This window comes from Telopea speciosissima, chromosome 4, assembly GCF_018873765.1.
Source record: "Telopea speciosissima isolate NSW1024214 ecotype Mountain lineage chromosome 4, Tspe_v1, whole genome shotgun sequence".
Taxonomy (NCBI): Eukaryota; Viridiplantae; Streptophyta; class Magnoliopsida; order Proteales; family Proteaceae; genus Telopea; species Telopea speciosissima.
Window position 1 is genome coordinate 10,822,675 of NC_057919.1, and position 26,473 is coordinate 10,849,147.

The window sequence follows — 26,473 nt, forward strand, 5'->3', positions numbered from 1 at the left end:
AATCTACACGTCACCATTGTTTAGTGAAATCTAAATTTGTCACCAATTGACATCTGGGCAGTGGAAGTTGGCTGGGCGTTTGTACCCATGATAAACAGATCTTTGATGTCAGCCCCATATGATGCTAGCGTGATATGGGCCTATAGATTTAGGTCCAAGTACAGCCTACCCCATGAAACATGTAAGTCAATTAGCCCAGGCAGGCCAAGATGTCCCTAAAACTGTAGACTAGGGGTGTCAAAATGATTGGTCCAGTCTGGTTTTTTCAGTCGGGATTGGTTTTTCACATTTATTGATTCAAACCGAAGCCAAACCAATAAGGTGAGATTTGGTTTTGATCTGGTTTTGTTCCTGTTCATTATCGGGTTGTAATTGGTTTGGTTTCAACTTTCGATATATATTTATAAATAATAATACATAAATATATTTTTATATTGTTTTTTATGTTCAATTCGATTTCGTCATTTCGGTTGTTTTGGGTTTAGGTTTTTGAAAATCTAAATCAAACCAAACCGTTAAAGAATTTTCATAAATACCTTCTTGCATTTTATTGATAATTTCTCATCTCTTTCTATGAAAAGACGGTCTCAAATAAGGGTGTTAAATGGTTTATAAACAATTATACAGTCCGATTCAGCTAAACCGTTATCAAACTGTTTATTTTTCTGGGTTCACCTATCCACGTAACTATAACTTGTAATAAAACAGAAGCCTACCTAGAGATCCCTCTCTAGACCAGCCCGACCATCCAAGGGTTGAGCTGTGCTACACACATCTCGGCGCACCCCTAAGGATGTGTGCGGCACAGTCCAATGGCTAGATACATCCCGAGCGTGTTAGGCTCCCTGGAGAGGAGCTCAATCCCCTAGAAACACTGCTCGTTAAATTCTATTTCAAAAGATGGAAGTATTTTTACCATTGGAAGTACCCAAAAGAAAATAAGCAATATTTTACCATGAAATATCATCTGAACAGATTTATCAGAAAAAAAAAAAAAAAAAGATTAGATTAATTTTTTGGGAGAGTTTTTCCCATGTTGATAGGGTGAGGAAGAATCTCCAAGTCACACCAATGAGTGTTCTTAAAAAAGTATCATCTATATAGGACCTACATTCAAACTAAGAAAAGAAAAATAATAAAATAACCCATGTAAAAGGAAAATTATACTCTGACATTGAAGTTAAGAAAGTATGCAAAAAATTTAAATTGAGTGAGAAAGACATACAACCAGTACTATTTTTAGACACAAACATAGCCATGAAATTTTTTATTTTTAGACCCAAATATTAATAAGATATTAGGGCTAAGTAAATATTAATAAGATATTAGGGCTACCTATCCAATAAAAAAAATAGATATTAGGGCTACCTATCCCACACAAAAAATGATATTAGGGCCCATCAAATTACGGTATGAAAAGTGAAAACCATTCAAGGTGAGGGTGACCCATTAATTTTTATGAAATGTTATATTGTACTTATCTATACCATGCATTATCGATCTTGGACTGATGGTTGGGAATCTAAGGACCACTTATCAGCCAGTTTTTTCCCTTATTGTCGGTATTAGGAATCTAAGGAGTAAGGACCACTTATCACCCTATCAGCCAGCCTTTTTCCTTATTGTCGGTATTAGGAATCTAAGGAGTAAGGACCACTTATCAACCACCCTTTTTCCTTATTGTCGGTAGTCAGTACCAAGTCAAGTATTTTCTAGAATAAGTGTTGATCTTTTGTGGGTCTTTCCTGGTCCCTTGTGGGTTGTTGTCCTCGTCCCTTCGTGGGTCATACCTAATGGATTAAATTCTTAAAAAAAACAAAGAAGCTATACTATCAAGAAAACGAAAGGTTTTTCACTGTATTTAACAGATTAGCCAACCTAACTATCAAGCAAATATTTAAAGGGCAAGTTTATGATTAAATAAACTCACTAACTCACAACGCAGTACCTGATTGACTTATATCTAAAGTTCTAAATTGAGAAATGTTTGAGATGGGGACCAAGTGGTCCAGATGTAGTTGCAGATTTCGGATTCTTTGCCTTCGAACGAATATTCTCTGAGTATAGTAAAAAAAAAAAACAGAAACCTAGAGTTTTTCTCCCCATTGGAGAAGAAAAATCCATGATGTTATTGCCATTATTATTTACCTTATTAGTTGATGATCGCAATTATCTTTTGGGGAAAAGAACTCTATTTGGGAGGGTAGCCCCAAGCTCAAACACAAGTGGGCCAAAATGACTACCCCGCTGCATCCCTCATGTAATACATAAATTCCACCCTTGTTGATGCTTATGTGCGTGTTTTCATTGATCCTCACATTGGCGCAGAGACCACACTGTCGGACAAAGAACATGTTCCCTTATCTTTTTTTTCTCTCATTTAGGACACTTATCTCACCCCATTAATGCCCACTATGAAAAAAATGTCTCCTTCGCCCATGGGTGAAGAAAAACACCACATGCTAAGATCTGGCTCCTCGAGTGCCCAGGGGATCATCCAGCAATTGGGTTGTGTCGCACATATATCGATGGCTGATTGGGTGTGCATCGGGATTTGTGCGACACTACCCAACGGCTGAATGGCCCCCTGGGCACTTCCTGGACATTGGGTTCTCTGGAGATGAGCTCAATCCTGAATACTATGTGGGAGAGTATGTGGGAAAGAGAGAGAGAGAGAATCCAATACTATTTGTCCAAGATTCTCTAGCTAGGAAGGGTCTGTCTATTGTGTATACGACAGAATGGTCAATATTCACTTTGTGACTTAGGGAACCTTGTATTTCTCCGGCTATGTGCCCAACACACATCAATAAATAGATCTCAGTTTACCCCCCCCCAAAAAAAATGGTCGACGGTATTGATATCAATATCAAAATTGGTATAGACTATGATCGATGACTAATTGATATTTTATAACTTTGCAAAGAATAGAAAACAGTCTTTTTTGTTGTTCTTTCTTTCTTTCTTTCTTTTTGGGTAATGTGAGAGGAAACAGTCTCTTCTAAATATGAACTAGTCAGGGATGGATATGGATACTTATGCTTGGTTTGGTTCTCTATAAGTTATTCTTTTTCATAAATGAGAATAACGTACATTTGTTGTAGCTATATATGTTGTATAGGATGAACACATCAAATTTTAAATCTGGATAAGATCTAATTACTACTTCATCCTTCATACAACCACACCTACCTAATATGGATGTGAGAAAAGGAGAGGGTCGTCTAAGCTATCAAAGTGTTGTACCCAAAAGTGGGCAAAAACCAAAAACCGAAGATATAGCATAACACCACGGCCATATATATCTTCTCATTGATTTCTAAAAACATAGATAGATCGCATTCAAAAGAATCTAATGGGACCGAAATCTACAGACCTTTTGGCTTTCGTATTTGGAAGTTACAACTTGCCCAACATGCAACTTGGAATTTGGAAGCTTCACCGACATTTGGATAAACCAAAAATACTTTTTGTGTGGTACTTGAAAGTTGAAACCCAAACAATAGGTTAGAAAATAGAAATAGATAAAGATAAGTTCAAAGGAACAGTAGCACTGTAGAAGTCGAAGATCCCAGAAAAGGAAAGTACCTAGCTTCCTTACCCAGAAAAACCCAAAAAAAACAAAAAGGATGAGGTCGAAGATCGTATAAGGTCCCATTAAATGATAAAGTTAATAGCGATGAAGAACTCTCCAAAAGAGGCCATTAATGTATCTGCTCCATGATTTCAATGAATAGAGATTAGTCGCGATCCCGCTGAAGGAACAATAAAGTTTGATCCCAAGGATGATATTTTTGTTCATTCACTTTCACAAGTGCATAATAACTAATTCTCTCCAATTTCGAGACGTGTGCCGGCAATGCAAGGTAAAGATATTGACAACTAACAGATTCGACATTCAACGGTTCAATTTTTTTCTTTTTTTTGAAATCATTGGATGGCCGAGCAGTCAGGTGTCGATATCTCCACCTAGTACTGCTGCACTGTACACTTTTAGGGAATTGAAAAAAATTATTTTTCAGTGTAAGACTGGGGGAGTGGTGGGATGGATCTTTGAAAGGCAGTGTAGTCCTCATGCCAATGTGGAGGTCGATGAAAATATGCATAAAAACATCAATATGAGTGAAATTTTCACCTTTCATGAGGACAGGGCAATCATTTCATGACCCTCTATATGTCTAGTGCACAAAACCACGTTATCTTCCAAGGTTTTTATCTCCTATTTAGGGCAAGAGACCATTGTTTGACTCTATAACCCTTACACCAAAACAAGGTCACTGAAAACACATAGGTGACGTCGAAAAAGATGAGATTTTTATATTTCATAAGAGTGAAGTGGGACTTTTGATTTAAGCGACTAAAAATGATTTATTTATCGAACTTTAAGGCCACTTGTCAATGATGCTTTTAGGAATACAAATATTTTTTTAGTTACGCGGCCGGGAGTGGACACGACTATGTGCACAAAACTTTGTGTCACAATTTTTTGAGAGAAAACTGCAAGGACCAAGAAACCAACATAAACAAGCAACAGTGCCACATAGAAGTGAAAATTGGAGAGGCCCATTCTTGAGGGTTTCCCAAGGAATCTATAAGCCACATCAATAGATGTCCTAAAAAAGTATCTTCCACAGCGTAGGGCTCCTCTGTAGTGCGACATAGCTTGTGAAAGAAAAAAAATTGTACTCTCATTTTTGTAAGACACCCCCATTTGGGTAAGTACTAATAAGATATTATTGCCCATCAAATTGTGGCATGAAAACCACTCATGGTGAGGGTGACCCATTAATTTGGTTATATTTGTACTTACCCACCAAGCTCTTCATTTCAGATAAAGAAAGAAAGCTCTTCCATTTGTGAAAGATCAGTTTACCTAACTATCAATTTTTGCTGCAAGAAAACGAAACATGAGAGAGGGATGGATGCACACTGGTAGGACCGTAGGACTCACATCACATTACCTTTTATCATATTTTCTCCTTCAAAATAAAGAACAAAAGGTGTCTATCACCATACGTGAAAAGTCAGCCAATTTATCAAGCTAATGATTCACGAGACAAGTCCAAATAAGAAGAAAAAGAATTTTTAAACAAGTATTCTCACAAGATAAAGTTAAATCTACTTGTTTTATAATTAATTTATCTGAAAATGATCACTAATGAAATAAATATTTAGAAGTCCATTTATTCCAAAATTTTGATAAAAATGGAATTTTGATGCCGGGATCTTGGATAGAAATGGATGATACTTTAATAGGTAAATTAATGCCTCAAGATGGTGAAAGAATCATCTTCAATGAAATAAATATCACGATTTTAATTTTTTTCAATAAAATCATTACGTAGTAAATCAACAAAGACCAAGGTGATTTCTCTCTCTTCTTGAAGTTTACCTACTGTAGTACCAAAGTGAATATGATCTCCACCTCACATACTTAATGCTTTTTGAGAGAAAATAAATCATTCACATGAGACTTATATATGTAGAATAAAAAAGAGAAAAATAATTCATATGAGAGGAAATTATACACAGGCAACATTAGGAAGTTTTTTCCATTTTTAGGATTTTTCTCATGCACTTCTCCACCTCGCAAATTTTATTTTTTTTTTCATTTTCATGTTTTTATTTATTATTTTATTCTTTGTAATATTTAAACTTTACCAATAAAATTGCAACTCAAAAAAGAAAAGAAAAGAAAACTTGTTTACAAATTGTAGATAGGGTTAGTGGTCTGGCATCCCAGTGATTATTAGAAATAAAAAAATCATATGGATATTGTTGATACCATTAGACTACCCATGTGTTGAAAAGCATTTCAAGTCCTAAACTCTCCTTTTGAACATGTCATGCAAGGTTATCCTTGTAAAAGACATGTAGGATTACTCAACAAGTTTAGGACTAAAAAAGGAGAACGGTTACCCTCCACATATGCTCAGCACTCAAGGCATACTCTTGCTTCTAGAAATGCCCCTCAAAGCACTCTTTATGTTTGGATATCAAGAAAATACAAAAAAAAATTAACGGACTTTGAATTTCAAAAATTTATTATCCATGTTTCACTATTTGGAGCGGGGTCAAATTCAAGGTTCAACGTAAAGGGAAGAGTCTTCATTCAACAATACATTTTCATAAAAGATGATTCTTTGGTAATGGTATTCATGTCTTCCCCATAAAGTCTACTCTTCTATTTTTTGTCATTTTTTTTCTTTTGAATATTTGTAGTTTTACCTTTATGGGAGAAAGGGACTCTGTCCTTGAGCATGACTCAAGCGCCCAGACACATAATGAGGTGAAATGATCGATCCCATCCTCATCAAAGGTAGAAATTTTATCATTGTTGATGCTCCAATGTGCACGTTCATTGACCCTTGCATTGACGTTGAGACCACGCTCTTGCATAGAAAACACTCCCCCTTCTTTTATATTTTATTATTTATTTTTTTTCATTATCATATTTAAGTTTTACCAATAAAATTATGAATCAGAAGATAAGAGAGCCATCACATAAGACAAAAAGGTACTTATTAATTTTGGAGAGATTAATTAATGGCCCGGCATCCAACCTATGTCTAGTATCAATTTTAGCATAAAATGCATTATGAATATTAGAAAATAAAGAATTTCAAAAACGAATATTGAGGAAAGAGAACTTCAATGTTCATATATGGGTGGCGGTGTAAGATTATTAGAATAGAAACTATTATATTACAAGATATTTATAGACTAGTTGCAATTTTTAGTCCTCTAAGATAGGTATTATTATTATTATATTACAAGACAACCTAATTACAAGCCTTGGAGAATAGATATAGATACTTATGCTTGATTCTATAAAGTTTTTTTTTTTCATAGATGAGAATAATGTTCGATGTTGGTATGTTCCATCGGATCAAGGCATCAAGTTGTAAATCTGAAATAAAGATCTATTTATTTTTGACTTTCATACAATTTTAATCAATAATTTTTACCAAAAAAAAAACTTTAATCAATGATCCAATCACACACAATAGTCGATCTAGGGCTTGCATTGGTGGTTTGCTATTAATCCCTTAGGAGATCTACGTCACAAGCTTGATCGGTGATTCAACTCTCTTTAACGACACCTAATTCACATTTATTTGCAAGAAAAAAAAAAGAAAAAATCTGTCTGAAATAAAGTCTGATTTATATGCAAAGATGTGTCATCTTCTCATTGGTTATTATTTGGTAGTGCGTATTGCGGTCATTGAAAAACTAGATAGATCGCACTCAAAATGAAGCAAAGAATCTAATGCGATTGCGACTCAGATCCGGAGACTCTTTTTTTTTCTTTTTTGGCGCACACACAAAATTTTATGTGGCTTTTTGTCTTCGGAATTTTGGAATTTGAAACTTACTTTCACCGACATGTGGATGAGTCAGAAAGACTTTTTCCAAGAGTGGGCGCCTAGGGGACCGCTGGCCCTTAATTGAAGGGAGGGGGAGGGGGAGACTTGGATCTAGTCAATCCGGGTAGCGTGCAGCCGTGTGCAGCGCTTGGGATTGAACAGGCGTTTTACCGCCTTACCCCCTGCCTAATGCCCTGCCCGAGCAGGGGTAAGGCGGGCAAAGTGCCTGCTCAATCCCAGGTACTGCACAATTGCTGCACGTTGCCCGGATTGACAAGATCTTTTTCTAGGTCCGATGGGGGAGCCTCGGAAACTATTGCAGTGTAGTGGGATATGGGATCTTCTCGAATTTTTAATCATTCATTCAATAGCTGAGAGGACTTGAACACGCATCTTAACACCTGTTAACACTGAGTTCAGATCTGCTACCCACATGGGGATGGGTGGGGACAGATCTGAACCCTCCATGGGGGTGTGGGATCCACCTCTAGGGTGTGGGACCCATGCCCCATGGAGGGGTCAGATCTGTCCCCACCCATCCCCATGTGGGTAGGTGATCTAGATTCGTTAACACTTATAAATGCATGTTCAAGTCCTCCCCATCGTTGAATATGTGTTCTATTTTAATGCACCATATCAAAATGAGTATTGATCAACCTAGAAATGATATGGTATAAGAATTTCACCTATGGGGTTCTAACTGACAAATGAAACCTAAATATTTTCCCAATTATAGGTCCCTTCATGCCAATTGCCTACCTAATGACACGTTATTATGCATTGTCAAAGTCAATCAACAAAAATTGTATTAGATTGGCCATAGTGAACTGAGTCGAAATCTTTTTACCTTAATTTTGATAAAATATTTATTTTTTGGACAGATTTACTTCTAGTTAGAATTATTCCACAAATACAAGATCGAGCAAATATTGAGATATCATTATCGATCACAGCTAATATAAAAAAGGATTGAATAATAAGCCCAACCCGATATTGTTTCTTAAAACCATGTTTGAGATAGGATACAATATCTACATCACCAGGTTAAGTAGATTAACCGTTCTTCTTGAGTGACTAATGCTAGATTCTTTACTTTTTTTGACAAATTATGTATCTATTAGGAAGAAACATCTTCTATTTACCAACAATATTGTACAAACTCTTTTATTCTTAGTTTAATATATATTTTTCTTTATCAAAAAAATTTTAATATATTTTTCTTTTCCCATAAAAAATGCTAGATTCTCATGAACTTTTTAATTTTTTTAATGTTTACCTCTCAACTCGCAACTTGTGCAACAGTCCAACCCAAGTATAGAATGGAACTTGAGCCCTTGCATCTAATCTCATTCCCTAAGTCTATATTTGTTTTGTCCTAATTTTTTAATTACAAGGTTCAATCGCCCATAAGAGGCCAACTCTAGATAAGGGAGTGGCCGAAGAAAAAATACACCCATCTAGTATCATTAATATATTATTTTTATTTCAAGGTTCAACGGCCGATAAGAGGCCATACAATACCTCCTGAGGAGCCAAATAGAGACATGTAGCGGGGCCAACAGGGGCTCAAAAGGGTCACAATTCTTGAAAAATAATTAAATTAATACATAATAATATTGTAACTTAGATGCCTTCAGTTAATAGATACTTGATCCACCGAACAAGTCCCTGAGCAAGCCTTCGATCTGTATAATGTCCTCCCAGTGTTGCCCATCCTGAGCCACCCAGACCCATCGATTGTAGGTGAAGGGGAAAATAATGTTTTTTGAAAATTTATTTGACACATTGTAGATTCCATCTATACGTTGGATTAAATGTAAAGATCAGCCACTTGATTTGATTTGTGTCTCTTGCAAAAATTCTCATTTATGGAATGTTTCACCTTGACAGATATTTTGACCGTACAAGGAACATTCTCATGATATATAATATATATAGAGAGGGGGGAGGGGGGGGGGGAGAGAGAAGAGTGTCATATGAAGATGGTACAATTTTTTTCCTTTTGGAGGTAAGAGATGGTGGTCCAATGCAAAAAAAATCCTCTTCAAAGAGCCAATGAGTGCATGATAGCACATCAGATGGTTAGAGCTGTTCTTGGGACATATGTCGCACGTATTTGGATTTTTTCAGACCCCTTCGATATCATCCTGGCCTTATAGACATTGGCTTCTTTGGTAGGTTGGATTTCGAAAGCCACTATTGATGATATTTTGTTACTTTGTAGTTGTTTTTCTTTTGTTTCTTTTGTTCATATATCTCAGGATTGTATTAGAAAGGCTCACTTCCTTACTAAATGGTCATTCATATATCTCAGGATTGTATTAGAAAGGTTCACATCCTTACTACAGGCTCCTCCACGTTCTCTTTGTCCGTTTTTTGTGATCTCAAATACTCATTATTCACTCAAGAGAGCTTCTCTATTGTTGATTTCATCTAATAAAAGTTTCATTTATGACAAAACAGAAATGCTGCTGAAAAAAATCTATGGATGGAAATTAGGGGTGTCAAAAATGATATTGAATCGATTATACACTCATCTAGGGTCATAAACACTCTACACTTTACCATACGAAATTGATAATACTAGTACAGTTCTTTAATACCCGTTGCACACTATTTGAATCGGACTTGGCTACTGGAGGATCCAGCCCAGCCAAAACAGGGGGGTTTGGTCATTTCATAAGGTGGGGCCCACCTATGAAATGACCCAAACATCCTTGTTTTGGCTGGGCTAGATCCTCTAGCTTCTGCCACGGCTAGAGGAGAGTTGAATTCATCTGAACCCCTTGCTTGACCATGAGTGAAGGAAAGTTGCCTCTAATTAATTCGGTATTAGTTTTGGTTTTTAGAAACTAAAAAACAGCGAAATTGATTCAAAAAACCGGACAAAGTCAATTGAACTATTAAATATCATCCTATATTTTCTGTATGGGGACATGAAGGCCTACGCCAGTGCCTCTTGGTCTATCTCTTTCTTCACCCAATAGAGGTAAAGATGTCAATTAATAAGAGAAAGAGACAAAAAGATGAACAAGACACAACATTTTTTGTGTTTATATATATGAAAAATTGAGACTCGATCGATCAAGGATAGTTAAAAGAAATTGATATCAAAATCGACCAGATCGATAGCTATTGATTTCAAATTAGACATTCATAAACTGAACTCCTTATTACTCTGAAATGGGATCAAATTGACACATGAAGAAACTAAAATAACTGATCAAAACCAAGCTGAACTGACTATTTGACACCCTTACTAAGAAACATTTGGAATATTTGTTCTTGGGATGAATGGTACGTAATTGGAAAAAAAAAAATTTCAATTCTCTATCTAAAAGCATAGCTCTCTCAATCTCTCTCTCCTCCCACATCACAGGTAGTCATGTTATTTCAATATTATGTTAATGTAAGAGAATATTACTACTAAAAAAATTTAGTGTATGGTATATTGCCATATGAAAAGGTGTATGTGGGTTTAGTCTCACAACGAGATGTGTGAGTATTTTATCAAAAAAAAAAAAAAAAAAGATATGTGAATGTGATGTGTATCATATATATTCATTATTTCACGGTCCTAAAATTCGATTACCCTTTTGGGATTGATGTGTGGTTTGTGTGATTGCACTCTCATCAAAAAAACATATTACCATACGAAAAGATGTTAATAACAAATGCCTTCCCTAAATTGATTGGAGAAGGATACGGAGGCCCACGTTTTCAAAATAATGCTATTTTTTTCTCAATTGTACAGCAAACAAAGAAAAAGACATGACCCTTTCCGTAGCACATGTTGACCAGAAGCATGCCGTACGCCTCACCAGTAACGCACCCCCAGAGCCAGAGAATTTAAGCTTACACAACAAAACAAAATCCTTTTATGAATACAATCTTTTTTTTATTTAGTTTACACGGCTTTATACAAATCTGTGTGTCAAGTTTTTTTTTTTTTGAAACATTCTCCAATGAAATTATGGAAAAAAAAAAGAGAAAACTGCAAGGACCAAGAAAACAGCATAAACAAACAACAGTGCCACACCACCACCACCCATAGAGCCGAGCCGTATATCTAATCTCTCCTTCCACTCTATTTCCTACACAAAAAAATCTCTCCTTCCACTCAAAACTCCACTTGCGTTCTTGCTGCCTTGAATCTTTAAAGACTCGAGCTCAGGGTTCAAGACCAAAGTTATATCTCCGACCCATCTCCTTTCTCCTCTCCCTCGTCTCTGCTCTTCTTTATTTTTCATGCTCTGTTTCTCTGTTTGATTGGTAGTTGGGTTTGTTGCTAAAGTAAGAAACGTATGTTTTCCGCTGAGTCGCCGGCCAGAAAATGGCTGGGATTTGTTACGGCCGTTTGGGTGCAGTCCATCTCCGGCAACAATTACACCTTTTCGAATTACTCTGCTGCTTTGAAATCTCTCATGGCTCTTACTCAGTTGCAACTCAATAACCTTTCTGTCGCTAAAGATGTAGGAAAGGCCTTTGGGATCTTAGCTGGTTTGGCTTCGGATCGTCTTCCTACTCCCCTCATCCTTCTAATCGGTTCTATCGAAGGCCTCATTGGATATGGAGTTCAGTGGCTCGTCGTTAGCCAGCGAATTCGTCCCCTTCCTTACTGGCAGGTATGCAATTCCAAACTTCCAAATCCCTTTTTAACTGGAAAAAAAAATTATCTTTGAACTTTACTCTTCACAGTTACAGAATCACAAATTCACACTGAATCCATCAAAAAGGTCTTAGTGACTCTGTAAGACTGTAACTGGAACTGTAAACTAGCAAGGGTGAGTTAATTGGACACTTTTTTATGACTCGGGCGAGTTACCTATTCTTCCGTTCTCTGGCTTCTCTGTCCCTTTTTCTCTTCTTCTCTTTTCCGGTTGGAGAGAGAGAGAGAGAGAGAGGCCGGATTATCGAAGTTCTTCGTCACTGTCATGACTCACTGATTTGACCCGTTCGAGTCAGTTAAATTGGATTACTCGAGCAGTTAGCTAACGGCTTCCGGGTACCACTTAGCGTGGATTTCGTTAAGAAGTACCGCTTCGAGACATTGAGACATTTCCACGAACACTTCAAACGCGGGCAAAGATTGGATGAAACGTTAAATTCTTTTGAAAATGTTTGCAGATGTGTATATTTCTGTGCATGGGAGGCAACAGCACGACATGGATGAACACGGCGATACTGGTAACCTGTATGCGAAACTTCCGGAAGAACAGAGGTCCAGTCTCCGGCATTCTCAAAGGCTACGTGGGCCTCAGCACTGCGATTTTCACTGACCTCTGCAGTGCCCTCTTCTCTGACAGCCCATCCAGCTTCCTCCTTATGCTGGCCATCATCCCTGCGGTCGTCTGTTTCACGGCGGTGCTCGTCCTTCGTGAGACCCCCCCCAACGCAGGGGCAGTCGCAGAGAAGGAAGAAACACAGTACTTCAACGTCATCAATATCCTCGCCGTGGTCATAGCTGTCTACCTCTTGGTCTTCGATTTCACAGGAGAAAAGAGTGGGGTTGTTTCGCTTGTGTTCGCCATAGGGCTCCTTGTCCTCTTGGCTGCACCGTTGGGAGTTCCTATGTACGCTTTCTGGAAGAGCTGGGTCGTTGGAAAGGTGAATTCCAACTCCATTGCAGAGGGAGATGTGGAGCGTCAGATTCAAGAGCCTTTGTTAGTCCAACAATTTGTTCCGGAGTCGGAAAGGAAACCGGAGATAGTGACGACAACGGCATCTCCGTGGGGGGAGGTGGTTGGCGTCGAAACCCAGAAGAGGAAACCGGTGATCGGAGAGGATCACACGATCATAGAGGCGGTAGGGACTCCGGATTTCTGGATACTGTTCGTCTCGTTTCTGTGCGGGGTTGGGACGGGGTTGGCGGTGATGAACAACATGGCGCAGATGGGGCTGGCGCTTGGCTACACCGACGTATCTATCTTCGTATCCCTGACAAGCATTTGGGGCTTCTTCGGACGTATCATATCGGGTTCCCTGTCCGAGTACTTCATGAGGTACACTTTCCTCTCTCTTCTTCTGTTTTTGTTGAGTTCTCCAAAAATATGTTGAGTTGTACGTAATCGGTTTCAAAACACCGAGTCGGCAATGGATCGGTTTCCCTGAGGAATCAGTCCCAAAAAAAACTCTAGAATTGGCCCTCGTATTTAAAAACTCAACGATTCTAGGGTTTGCACTTTGAACCATGAATCGGCCGTGTCTAGTTGACTAGAATCGATATTGGTCATGACCGATTCCAATCAAAATCTCTGAGTCGAGTTCCATTGACGATTTTTGAAATGTTGGTTGTAAAGAGTTCAAGGTACCAATCTGGTATCTCCGTTACCTAATATCGATACGATTTCGGTGAAGTGTATCGGTGTGTAATGAGGACAAAATCATCTGATATATGTTTTTTTGTCCCCAAAAACGAGGGCAAAATTATCTGATATGGCCCATATTGGCCGATTCGTACCAATCCTGATACCAAGATTTAAAAATCCTTGGTTTTAACCTTCCTTGGTTTTTCATCGTCTCATTTCCAATAGTTCTTTAGATTAGGATAAAAAATATATATTTTAAAAAATAATTTGAAAGTGATTAGTAGTAAGAGGCAATTTCACCACGGTGAATATAGAAGTCCACTGGTTTGTCTCTTGGGATAGGTATCAGAAACAATGGCGAGAGCATTATTAACTTAGTATGATATTACTTATTAGAAAAAAAAAAAAAACTTAGTATAATAGGGTTAGAGAATTAATGACCCTAAATGGATGAGTGAACCTTACTATCAATTTGGATTCTCTATTGTCGCAGTGTCACCTGCTCGTGTTGTGGGCGTGCTTCCTCTCACAAGTAGGGGTGCAATGACTGCCTTACCCATTGCTTGAGCCCTGCTCGGGTGGGGTAGGGCGGTCATTGCGACTTTGCCTGTGTGAGGAAGAATGCCCGCAACACAAGTAGGCGACAGCAGATGATCCAGATCCACCCTACTCCGTGGCGTGGGAGAAAGAAAACTTTCTCCTTGATATTAATGTTTTCAAGAGTTCTAATTATTTTCATGTTTTTTTATCACACAAGTGAAATGACCGAATAACGCCATCGTCGAAGAAAAATGCCTTTAGAGCAAAAAAATAAAATTACAATTTCTTTTTTATCTTTTGTAAGTACAACAGGATTTCCCCTTTATGTAAATCTTATTATTTCTAAAAATATTATGTCATTTTCAAGAGCTCTTATTGATTGCATGCATTTTTGAGTAGATAAATGACATGATAGAATACGGATCTTTATCCCCTCAATTTAATTCCGTCATTGAAGGAAAACATTTATAATAAATAAGTAATACTGCAATATGGGTAAAAGAACTCCATGGGCGAGTGCTGGCCTGGGTGTGTATCACTAGATATATTTAAGGGGGTGTTGTTGTTCTCTGGGTCGTAGAGGTGTGTTTTCATGTGGGGAGGAGAGAGACAGACCTAACACAGAAAACTTTCTTAATCAAGACAAGTGGAAAATAATACCAAGACAAGTGAGTGAGAAACAGACTCCTAGTGCACTCCCAGACAGAATACTGTCTTGATCAAGACAAGTGAGCAAGTGGGAAATAACAAGAAGACAAGTGAGAAATATAAAAGGATAATTAGGTAGGCGAAAAAGTAATGGAAGTTTCTTATTCAACCTATCTCTATCCAAGTAACACAAAATGACAGTCTTGATTATGTGAGGGGTAGGAATTGAAAATGCTAAGTAAGGTATTTTTTATGGGAAGTTGTGTTTTTGTTAGGGAGTGTGGCTTGCGTGAGTATTTTCATGCGTCTATCTCTCTCCTCTTAAAAATAAAGGGGCAAAGATGTCTTTTCATATGAGAAAGAGAGAGATAAATTCATGGGAGTGCTAGTGTAGCCACACTCGAAAATTGCTTAACTCTTGACAATCTAATAAAATAACAATGTGACCCCCAAAAAAAAAGTAATAATAATGAAATATCCGAATCTAAACAAAAGATCCTAATTTGACGTCATTCCCAAGAGGCCTAACATTCTCCCCTCCATCTATTGATCTCAATATTATTATTTTCCTTCCTTCATTACTAGTCAATTTTGCATTGTGGCCATCTAATTTTCTTAAGATGTTGGATATACGTGTTTAATCTAGGGATCTTTGTCCCCTCTAGTTCCTTGTCCGGTTCAATTTCCCCAGTGCCTATAATAAAGAGGGGGGGGGGGCAATGATCCTTAACGGAAAATTATCTCCTCCAGTTCCCTGTCCGGCTTAGTTCCCCCAGTGCCTGTAATAGAGAGCGTAATGATCACGCTACTCCCACCCGAACACTTTGCCCGAGTGGGGTCCTCCTCCCCCCTTTACAGGCACTGCGAACAGGGACCTGGAGGAGACAATTTTCCGTTAACCTAGTTGTGGACTTGTGGATCAGTGGTTGGGGCAAGTGGGGTTACAATCATGGTTTCAAAAATCGGATCGGAGTCAAGGGAATTGACCTGCCCGAATCCGATTAATGTTATTCTTGCAATCTATTTTGGAATAGACCACGAATGATCTTTGATATTCACTTTTGGAGAATATCAATGAAATTTACTTCTTTTAACAAAAGTTACAAGTCTTGTGAGTAGACCTGTTAAAGAATTAATTAATTAATTAAGAGAAGCGGAAATTAATTCCTTGATCCTACTATTAACCTTGTTTGTCAATTATAATTTGCAGGAGAGGCGCAACACCAAGACCCCTATGGAACGCAGCTTCTCAGATTCTAATGGCGGTTGGGTACGTGGTAATGGCCATGGGTTTGCCAGGATCACTCTACATTGGTTCCAGCGTGGTTGGTCTCTGCTACGGGGTTCGTGTTGCTGTCACAGTTCCGACAGCTTCCGATCTTTTTGGCCTGAAATACTATGGTCTCATCTACAACATCCTTATCCTCAACCTACCACTTGGTTCTTTCCTCTTCTCCGGCCTACTCGCTGGCTTCTTGTATGATGCAGAGGCAACCCTTACCCCTTCTGGTGCCACCACCTGCGTTGGTGCCCATTGCTACAGGCTGGTGTTCGTTATCATGGCGATTGCATGTATTGTTGGGTTTGGGTTGGACGTTCTATTGTCCATTAGAACAAAGACTCTCTATTCCAAGATAAACGGGACCAAGAACACTACTTCAAAGAAATCAAACAAAGCTTAGGCAGCACCAACTCGATTCATTACCCCCCAAAGATGTGATGGGTGTTTATTATTCCCAGTGATCTCTTGGTAGTTTTGAACACATATTGGGGGGAAATTTTCCTCTTTGTACTCTTGTAATCTTGATTCCTCAGCTTTCTACGGTCCAAGGGTTGTTCTTTATAAAAGTTAGTCCTGTATTGGGGTGTTTCTTCGAACTTCAAAGTCGCAAGTTAGTCCACTAAGGGGGGCAGGGTGGTCATTGCACCCACCCCATGTGTCACAACGCCTCATTAGTTATGTCTATTTTATTACCTTTACTACTCTGCCTCCCATCGCTACTTCTGCATTTTTTGGACTCTAACCTATATGCTAATTTTTAATTTTCTTTTATGTTATTCTCAACTCAACCTCATTTGACTGGAGTTTCAGAACTGGGATTTTTCATGGCCACAAGAGTTTTTTCACCTCTGCCATGGATACCTGGCTGTTTGTCCCATAGTCGAGCTCGGTAGGATTTTCAATTTTGGCTGGATTAATCTAACTTTCCTTATAGCTAATCCTGGGCTGGGCCTTGGTTGATATTAGCCCAATACTGGCCTTTCAAAGTCCAGACCGTAGGAGTAAAATTTAAGCCCTCAAGGCTCAAGTACATCAGAAAAACTTAGTGCCCGCTTGATAATCTTAAGGGTGTTTCTGTTCTGGTTATGTGCTGAGAAACAGTAAAATAGGTTTTTTTATTTTCTGTGCTAAGAAACCATTTTTGACCCACTTGGTAAAGCTGTTCTTAGAAACAAGCAAAAAAATTTGTTTTTTTTTTAAATTAACAGAAGGATATGTTTGGCACATTTTTCCAATTTTACAAAAGAGCATAGTGAACGAATATAGAAGTTTTTATCGGACACATTTTTCCAATTTTCAGCCAAGAAATGACAGAACATGTCCAACATGTTCTGTCAAAAGTCTTCCAGGAAGCATAAATTTTGATTTATGTTTCCAAAAACAGTCACAAAAAATACTTCGTTATCAAGCGATTTTTAGGTGTTTTTCTGTTTCTCAGAACGGAAAAATACCAGAAATTGTTTCTCGTAAGGTTATCAAGTGGGCTCTTTCGTAACACCCCAGCCTATCTCTCTCAACAAATTCAAAATAAATTACATTTTTTTTTTTTCCCTATTCATTTCTTGCCAACCAAACATAGCCTTAAAAATTATTTATTTAAACATATAATCCACTACATAATTGCCTATATATTTGTAACTAACCCTGTTATAATAGATTTTGTAACTACTTTTCTTTACCCTTACCACATTATTTACAACTTTCAAATGAGTTCATTTTTATATATAACAAAATAAAAGATATGTTTATACAGAAATATATTTGAAATTACTCGTGCACCCCCTCCTTAGGGTAAACCGTAAACAGGTAAAATCGGAGGGTACAATATGTCCGACGCTTACCTTCACTTCTTAGTTAGGGTGAAGGTGCTATCCTTGTCCTCTCTTCTAATAAACAAGTGATACTTTCACACCCCTACCTTCCTATGAAGGGTTCTTGCACTGCCAAATAACTTCCATATCCCAATTGTCCCAATTTAATTGAGATAGAAAATCTGTGGAAAGGTAGATCCCAAGATCCCCTGACCACATATCAAATTTCAATCCAAACAGTATCGATAAAGTTTTGAAAAATCAAGAAGATGGGAGAGTGCATAGTAATAGTTGGAGTAGTGTAGGTGTCCATCCCAATACATGAGAGCATATTTGATTGAATTAGGATATTAAATTTCTCACATGGCTAATCCAGATCATGTTCTCTTTATTCAATAGCCACATCATTTGTTCACATGATACAATGAATCATTTGTTCACATGATTCAATGAGTGGGTGGTCGAAACATCATTTCGGCATTTGTTTGTATATATTTATACTAACATTAATCTTAATATTTAAGTACCTTTTCTTTTAGTAAAGTAAATAGGTAACATTATAGGATAGTTGCTAGTGCAGTTGGTTTGAAGCCAAATAGTTGGGGCTAGCCTAGCCCCCGAGGGTTTTGAGATCTCCTGTTCCTCATCTAGTTTAGGATCCCTCTCCCCCGCCAAAAATATAAATAGATAACATTGCCTGGCTATGTAACAAAATGAGGAGGGCACATGACAATTCGTAAATGGGTGATAGGGAGGAGAGAGAGTGTTAGGAAGAGAGAGGGGACGCTAGCATAGCCTTTGATACCAATGCCGAGAGAACCTCTTCCGTAACAAAATAGCACAATATTAACAAAATATGATGTGAAATACTTATTTTTGAAGGGTGCAATTGCATCTTGTTGTCACCAAAATGGTAAAATGAGAAGTTATGGCATTCTTTTGATTGCTCTTTGCCTTATTCTCAAGGACAAAGTTTTCCTCCACTTATAGAGGATGGTTCACCAACCATTCTAGGACTCACAAACCCCTCCTAGGATTTTTGCATGTTTCAAAATACCCTCCTGATACCCATTCCCGCCCTCTCTCACCCCTCGGTGAATGGGATCCCAATCACCGTAAGTGGAGGGAAACTCATTTCTATTCCTAAAAGTTATTTATTATATGGATAAAAAATGTTTTTCAAAATAAGTTGAAAATGACATTATTAAAAGTTACACATTGTTTATCCAAAAAAAAAAATAAAAATTACACAGTTTTTCGAATAGGCATGTGAAATGATAGCATTTATCATTATTAAAAAAATATTATACTAATTAGACAAAAAAGTAAATTTAAACGATTTTTTTTTGTCACCAACCTTGGTTAATTACAACATGATTTTTCCATTTATGAAATTGTATTCTAAGATTCGAGCTTACTTTGTCCTTGCCTTGCTCGATCATGAATACATTTTTTCCTCTGCCTAAGTTAAGGTTGAACCAGTATGAATGGAATGGATTAGTAGGGGTTAAGATGTCTTAATTAGCATGATCATAGTATAGACTGGGATGGATTAGGATCAATGTTCGTAATCTCGTTCTCGGACTGGGAAAATTGCCTGGATTGGTATCAACCGAGACCAATTTTGATACCAATCCGATACACCTGTACAAGGGTAAACTGGTAATAAGTACAGTTTTTTGTATCCAAAAAAAAATAAAAACCAAAAATAAATGCATCTTATTTAGATTTATAATGGAAGGAGAAAGGACAAGGCTAGTAATCTAGTACCGTAACAGGCTACTTAGATGTAACATCTTAATTTGGTCATAGCAGACTACAACGCCAAGAAATGTACCAACACGAATTGAAAGTGGTCACTATCACTATAAATTCTAATTAATTAGCATCTGTTTTTTTCACCCTCGTCGTTTGGTGTTTTGATGTTACCTGGATGAGATCTGTCACAAAATATCAAAGTTTGAACAGTACTCAAAAGTCATGTGAATAGTATCCAATCACTACCTCAAACGTTGACAATGACGACCTAAGTCACCTAACCCCTGCTCAATCACACTGCTCGAGTGAGGTTCAATCTCATTTTAACCTCCTATGAGAGGAATTGGACAACCATACCGATTAGGAATCAAACACAATAAAAATTTGATAAATTTATGACACTTCACTATATTTGCATTAGATTCATGACTCACTCCAAAACCAACACACACGAAAAAAATCTTCTCCAATTCCTTAAAAGTGTTGTAGAGGCAAGACCTGGCTGGTGCAACATCCAACGATGTCAAACTTGAGAATTAAAAAAAATTAGCTAGGTCATTGAGCTTGGACCATTGGATGTCGTGCTTATTAGAATTTCTGTACTTAGACTCCGAACTGTACCATACTGCACTACACTACATGCACCATTGGGGACATGCAACCATTCAACTCCCTTGTGAAAAGAGAAGTGGGAGATGAATTGATGGTCAAAATGCATGTGAAGTGAATCTTTTTCCAAATAGGAAAAAGAATATGCCTGAATATGCCCATCGGCCATATTCAGGCTCACTTAGGCCATGTTTGTTTGATGGAGAAAAAAAGGTAAAAAAAAATAGTAAACTTGTACTTGTTTCCCATAAATGACAAATATGACTCATTGGTTAGATGGGGTGAAAAACTTCGAGACAAACTCATTAAATTAATTTATTCTTATTTGATGAGGTGGCATCCCTCTTTTTTTCACCCCAGTCACTTTTCAAAATTATTAGTAGGATTTTACCACTTTTCATTGAAAAGTTTTTTTTGAGTCTATCTTTCTCTTTTTCTTATTTCCTTTTTTTTCCATAGAATCCCATTCCAAGTCCATGTCCTCTCTCCTAGTAAATCCTACCCCACTATAAAATGCATATTCCATTATGTTATTCCCTTTTCTTATCAACCCAATCCACAACACGTGGGATCCACCTTCACAAGTTTCCCATCCCTTTTTATCAGTCAAACAAACAGAACCTTAATGAATGTCAATTTCGAAGAAGAAGCCGATGAGTTGACCTGAAGGATCAATGTCCAGTCAATTATATTTCTTTCTGTTTTGAGAAAAAAAAACGTTGCCTGGTTATGTAGCCTTGTTATCCAATACATGAGTATGCAAAATTACCATCCCACACCTTGTGAAATAAAAAACCCCATTCATGTATATATAGCCCATGTGCCCCCACACTAGTGCAAGGGCTGGTGCAGGGGCCAATGAGACACCAGTAAGAATTCATGCAAGGTAGGCACATTAGACGTGGGGACACTCTACATGGATCTTACTGTTCTTAGGGTAGATGACTCATCTCTAGCATACGGAATTCACACTCTCATCGACGATGAGATCCATGTGAGATGACACCTCATGTGGAAAGCTGATCCCAATCCATTACACACCATTCTCCCATGCGTAGAGTGCAAGTTCAAGCAATGAACAGTTGAATAATTGCCTGCACGTACCACCACGGCAGGCCGGCAATATCTGTGATGTAATGTGAACTAGCCTCTCAACATACTCTGTCCCACAGGCCCACAAAGTCCTTGTAGCAATAGTCACGCAAGAGGCAGGACTGAAAGACTGATGAATTGCGACCTTGCATATTCCCCCGAATCCAACTTAATAGATATTTGAGAATGAATAACCTATGGTCCCAAACACACTAGTGTGGGTATGTTACCAAAAAAAGAAAAAGAAAAAACCACTAGGGGTATGGGCCGGTATGGCATATAAGTCCACTACTCCCTAGGTTTGTATATGGATCAGACTTCAGACCAAACACACTCAGACCCAAAAAGTTCTGAAACATGAAGAGATGGGCCCTAAAAGTCCTAAAACCCTTTTCTGAAACTTAAAGCCCTTTCTGTCCTTCTGTTTAGAGGACCATTTAGTTTAATAAAATGGGGAAGACCAATAAAGCTAAGAGAGACTGAATATATTAACCCATTTGCCCATTTGAGAGGGATGGTGGGCCGGTGCCATGGGTTGGAATTGAAATCGATGATTGGACCAAATATGTACAAAAAATGTAAGAGAGAGAGAGAGAGAGAGGAAAACGCCAAAGGTAGAGAACGTTTACCCGTGGCTTTAATTCCCTGATGAAGCCCCGCATGCCCGCATGTGACATAGGCACGGGAGAGTCTCAATTGGAGCTGAACTCCATTCACTGTTCCCCCTGTGATCCCATTCTCTCTCTCCCTTCCATGAGACATTTCTTGTAGTCTTCAACCACAGCATTTTCTAACTAGTTACAAAAGGTTCAAATAAAGATTAATATTAGTCCTCTCTATAATACTACTGAGTTAGTCTTCCAGTGTCCAAGGGAAGAAGAGCATGGAAGACCAACCACTCTCCTGTTTCCTTGTTCTCCTTATCAAGCTATTCTTTCTGTGCTTAGGCTTCTTCAGCAAACCCTTCTCTGCTGCTACTTACGGTTCTTCAATTCCCATCCCCTTCTCTTCTCTCTTTCTCTCAGCCATTCATGCTTCACATTTTAAGGGTTTTGATTAATTTAATTTTGTTTGTGGGGTTTTGTTACAGGAGATGATGGGCCTTTCTATGATTCGTCTGCTTACACAGAGGTACGACAGATTAACATTTCTAGACTTCCAAAACTATTTTTTTTATTGGACGTTGTGGAGGAAATACTTAATTAGGTCGGTTGGTTATTCAATTCTATGTGTGCTTCTGGCAGTGCAAACCGCAGCCGGAGGGCCCACTATACAACGGAGGTATTCTCAAAGATTATACTCCCAACTACAACGCCACTGAAATTGGACTCGAAACCACCGGAATCTATTCGCCGGCATTGGTGTTGCAGAATCTCACCCACCGCACCAAATACTGTTTCTCCGGTTGAGTTCTCTCTCTCTCTCTCTTCTCGTTAAATTAATTAGCAACGTAGCTTGTTTCACCATGGTAAAATTTTACGTCAGGTCAAATCGACTTCACGAGGAACCAAATTAATGGGATCCACAAGTTTAGGTGTAGGAGCTGAGCTGTTGTTCAGTTTGTAATTCCATGTCGTTATTATCTATTGTAAGTCCATGTACAACAAAGTGATCAATATGGAACAGTACTATGTAGAAAACGACGACCGACAGCAAACACCAAGACTTAGGTAAGATTGTCTATGTCCGCAGTGAGATGAGATCTGTTTCACTATTAATGGAGAATAAGTTATCATTATGTCCGCGGTGAGATGAGATCTGTTTCACTATTAATGGAGAATAAGTTATCATTATTGGTGCGCACACCTCTCTCACATTGAGTACAGAAAAGGAAACCTCGCTACAAATTTACAACAAAAACCCTATATAGGTAATTTATCAAAATACCCATGACTTTAAAAAAATTTCTAGACATAGAGCCCAAACCACCCTTTAGAATCAACCCACTTATGCAAGTGATGGAATACTAGACACCGGAGACCAACATACTAGGTCATCTTGTCCTATACACTCAGGTTGGGAATTGGTAGGATCCTAAAATCGTATGTACAAAGTCGATCAAATGGATCAATATTATGTATGGTTCCAGATTCCATACCTAAAAAACCTCAATTCATAAGATTAAGGCAGCATTTGGTATGCATTCTTAGAATGCATTCTAAGACGATTTTGCTTTCTCAGATGGTAAAAATAGTTGTTTTATCGTTCGAGAATGTGAAATGGACCTAGAACGCATACCAAACACAGCCTAAGTTTTCTTAGAGGGTATTAGAATCTCTTCTCCACTGATGATGAGACTCTATGATTGAACTTCCAAGATTTCCTTTCTCATACTAATCAAAGGGAGGGTTCAGATCTCCATGGTGAGTGAAGAGAAACTGGGTTTCAAATGCATATATCATAGGGTATTGTTTGATGCGTGTGTGTGCGTGTGTTTAATTATGTCTATTGTAACAGTCTGGGTCAAGATCAGCGGTGCAGATTCTACACTCATAAGGGCAACATTATCAACAGAACATAAGGCATACAACTGTATTGGGAGTGTAGTGTCAAAGAGTGGGTGCTGGTCCTTTCTCAAAGGTGGCTTTGTCTTGGATTCACCATCCAATCTATCTATCCTATTTTTTCAGGTAAAAACTCTACCCTGTTGCCCTCCAAAAATTTCTGATTGAAACGGATCAAATGCAAGGCAATCGGACTCCTCTACTTCTGCCTGCCCCTACTGTCGTGTGCGCCCCACATACAAGTAAAGTGGAATGTACAGTCTTACCCCTGCCTGAGCAGGGGTAAGACGGTACTTTCTGCCACACTTGTGTGCGGAGGCGCTCAGCAGTACCAAGCAGGCGGAAGTAGAGGAGTCGGATCCCTTTGTCTATATCAAAAAAGGAATATCACTTATATATTTATGTTGCAGAATGCAGATGCAAGGGAGGTTGATATCTCAATTGCAAGTGCCTCTTTGCAACCATTTACTGATCAGCAATGGAGGATGAACCAAGAATACAAAATCCACAATGTAACTAACTCCTCATTGCTATCATTCCTTCCTCTTTATAACCTTTCTCATGCTTTCTTCAGATTTGGCGAGGGAATGATTGGATTTGGTTTCAAAAAATGATTTCAATTTGAAATTAACACCCTTAAGCTTATGTGATTCGTTTGACAAAGTAAAATTTAACATGCCCAGGAAAGGAAACGAGCTGTAACCTTGCACGTATCAGACGCGCAAGGGAATAAGTTGCAAGGAGCATCAATCAGGGTGGAACAGAGCTCCAGAGACTTCCCCTTGGGTTCTGCAATTGCCAAGACCATCATCGGAAACTTGCCTTACCAGGTGAGGTGGATCTGTCTACCTTAAACCATTCTAATGATATGTTGTAAATGAATTCGATTTCCACATCAATACATCATGGGCCTGAATCTGAAACTGAAATTTATTGAAACAATGTAAATAGCCCGATGTGGAGACTTATGGATATTCTTCTTAATGGCTGGCTTTTAAGAATACTCAAATCTGTAACAATTGGTATCAGAGCCAAGATGATAACAAAATCGAGGCTAACTGAGTTCTACCTGAGTCGCTAACACCCTCGATCTTTTTCCATAATACAGAATTGGTTTGTCAAGCGCTTCAATGCTGCAGTCTTCGAAAATGAACTCAAATGGTACGCAACAGAACCTAAACGAGGAAAGACCAACTACACCTATGCAGATCAGATGTTGGAGTTCGTTCGGGCAAACCAAATCATCGTCAGAGGTCACAACATCTTCTGGGAAGACCCTATTTACACTCCTGCATGGGTTCGTAATCTAACAAAGGAAGAACTAAGGTCGGCTGTTGAATCTCGTATACAAAGCTTAATGAACAAATACAGAGGGGAATTCATACATTGGGATGTCAGCAATGAAATGCTTCACTTTGATTTCTATGAACAAAGGCTTGGCCGCAATGCCACCTTACACTTCTTTCAAATTGCACACCAATCAGATCCACTAGCTACTTTGTTCATGAATGATTTTAATGTGGTGGAGACTTGTGCTGATGTTAATTCTACAGTAGATGAATACATTTCAAGACTAAGAGAACTCCAAAGAGGAGGTGCAAGAATGGCTGGAATTGGCCTAGAGGGCCATTTCACAGTACCCAACATTCCTCTTATGAGAGCTGTTTTGGACAAGTTGGCTACTTTAGGCCTTCCTATTTGGCTCACAGAAATTGACATTAGCAAGGCCATAGAAAAGCAAACACAGGTAATAATAGATAGATCTGTAATTTGTTGTAAACTATAGATGATGAGAAGTACAATTCCCTTTGATTGATGTCCTGTCCTGTCATTGTTGATGTCCTTTACAGGCTATTTATCTTGAAGAAGTCATGAGAGAAGGGTTTTCTCATCATTCTGTGACAGGAATCATGCTTTGGACAGCCCTTCATTCTAATGGGTGCTATCAAATGTGTCTCACAGATAATGATCTCAACAATTTACCTGTAGGTGATGTGGTTGATAAGCTCCTTACAGAATGGCAAACTGGGGAGCTAGAGGGTCAGACAGATGAACATGGTTCATATAGCTTTTATGGGTTCTTAGGAGAATACAAAGTATATGCCAGATATGGTGATAAATCTGCAAATGCAACATTCTCAGTAAGTCGAGGAGATGAAACTAAACATTTTAGCATTCAACTATGAACTCCTGCTTCCTTTTTCATGTTCTTCTGGAGAGAAAACTGTAATGGATTCATGTAATCTAAATTGAGAAACAAGGCATGTATTGACACCCTTGAAGGTCATAGAACACACTATTGATTGAGGAGTTTGGAATTCATATTTTGCCTTTTTTTAGGGCTCTGGTTTAACTATAATTGCAAATGGGTTGGGCCGGACCAACGAAAGCCCATTGGTGGTGGTTCTCTAAAAAGCCCAGGCATAGTCCAAATTCTTTTGTTGGGTACTTGGGTTTATCATTCTTAAGGTAATTTGAACAATTTTATAACACTAGGGGAGAAGGAGAGGTGAAAGTTTATTTTTTTGGGGGAAAGCGGAAAAAAATTTAATGT

General features: G+C 38.3%; 2 protein-coding genes across 4 annotated transcripts in view; both read left to right on the forward strand.

Moving 5' to 3' along the window:
- Window positions 1–26,473, forward strand: part of LOC122658036 (endoplasmin homolog) — a 42,803-nt gene that overhangs the window by 7,094 nt on the left and 9,236 nt on the right. The window contains exons 2-5 of one of the 2 annotated variants that reach the window (XM_043852889.1): window positions 9,546–9,555; window positions 11,610–11,992; window positions 12,495–13,369; window positions 16,074–16,549. In XM_043852889.1, coding sequence (XP_043708824.1) covers window positions 11,672–11,992; window positions 12,495–13,369; window positions 16,074–16,545 — 1,668 coding nt within the window. In that variant the 5' untranslated portion in view covers window positions 9,546–9,555; window positions 11,610–11,671 and the 3' untranslated portion in view covers window positions 16,546–16,549. Of the gene's footprint in view, window positions 1–9,545; window positions 9,556–11,609; window positions 11,993–12,494; window positions 13,370–16,073; window positions 16,550–26,473 lie in introns of those variants that run through there. The other variant, XM_043852888.1, reaches the window with a different exon arrangement.
- On the forward strand, window positions 19,798–26,206 carry LOC122658037 (endo-1,4-beta-xylanase 5-like). 2 transcript variants are annotated; one of them, XM_043852891.1, is made up of 8 exons: window positions 22,248–22,398; window positions 22,506–22,546; window positions 22,660–22,819; window positions 23,873–24,045; window positions 24,330–24,431; window positions 24,603–24,749; window positions 25,028–25,666; window positions 25,770–26,206. In XM_043852891.1, the coding sequence occupies exons 1-8, from the start codon at window positions 22,299–22,301 to the stop codon at window positions 26,103–26,105; spliced, it is 1,698 nt and encodes a 565-aa protein (XP_043708826.1). In that variant the 5' UTR covers window positions 22,248–22,298; the 3' UTR covers window positions 26,106–26,206. The 2 variants fall into 2 exon arrangements, with proteins under 2 accessions (XP_043708827.1, XP_043708826.1); XM_043852892.1 differs by lacking the exons at window positions 22,248–22,398; window positions 22,506–22,546; window positions 22,660–22,819; window positions 23,873–24,045 and adding an exon at window positions 19,798–19,808 and having other exon boundaries at window positions 24,302–24,431.

Bases quoted from the DNA above. Each gene is read 5' to 3' on its own strand.
- LOC122658037 (XM_043852891.1), top strand. From the start codon at position 22,299: ATGGAAGACCAACCACTCTCCTGTTTCCTTGTTCTCCTTATCAAGCTA. The intron at 22,820-23,872 runs GTTGAGTTCTCT...CTATTGTAACAG, and splicing joins CACCAAATACTGTTTCTCCG to TCTGGGTCAAGATCAGCGGT. The intron at 24,046-24,329 runs GTAAAAACTCTA...TTTATGTTGCAG, and splicing joins TATCTATCCTATTTTTTCAG to AATGCAGATGCAAGGGAGGT.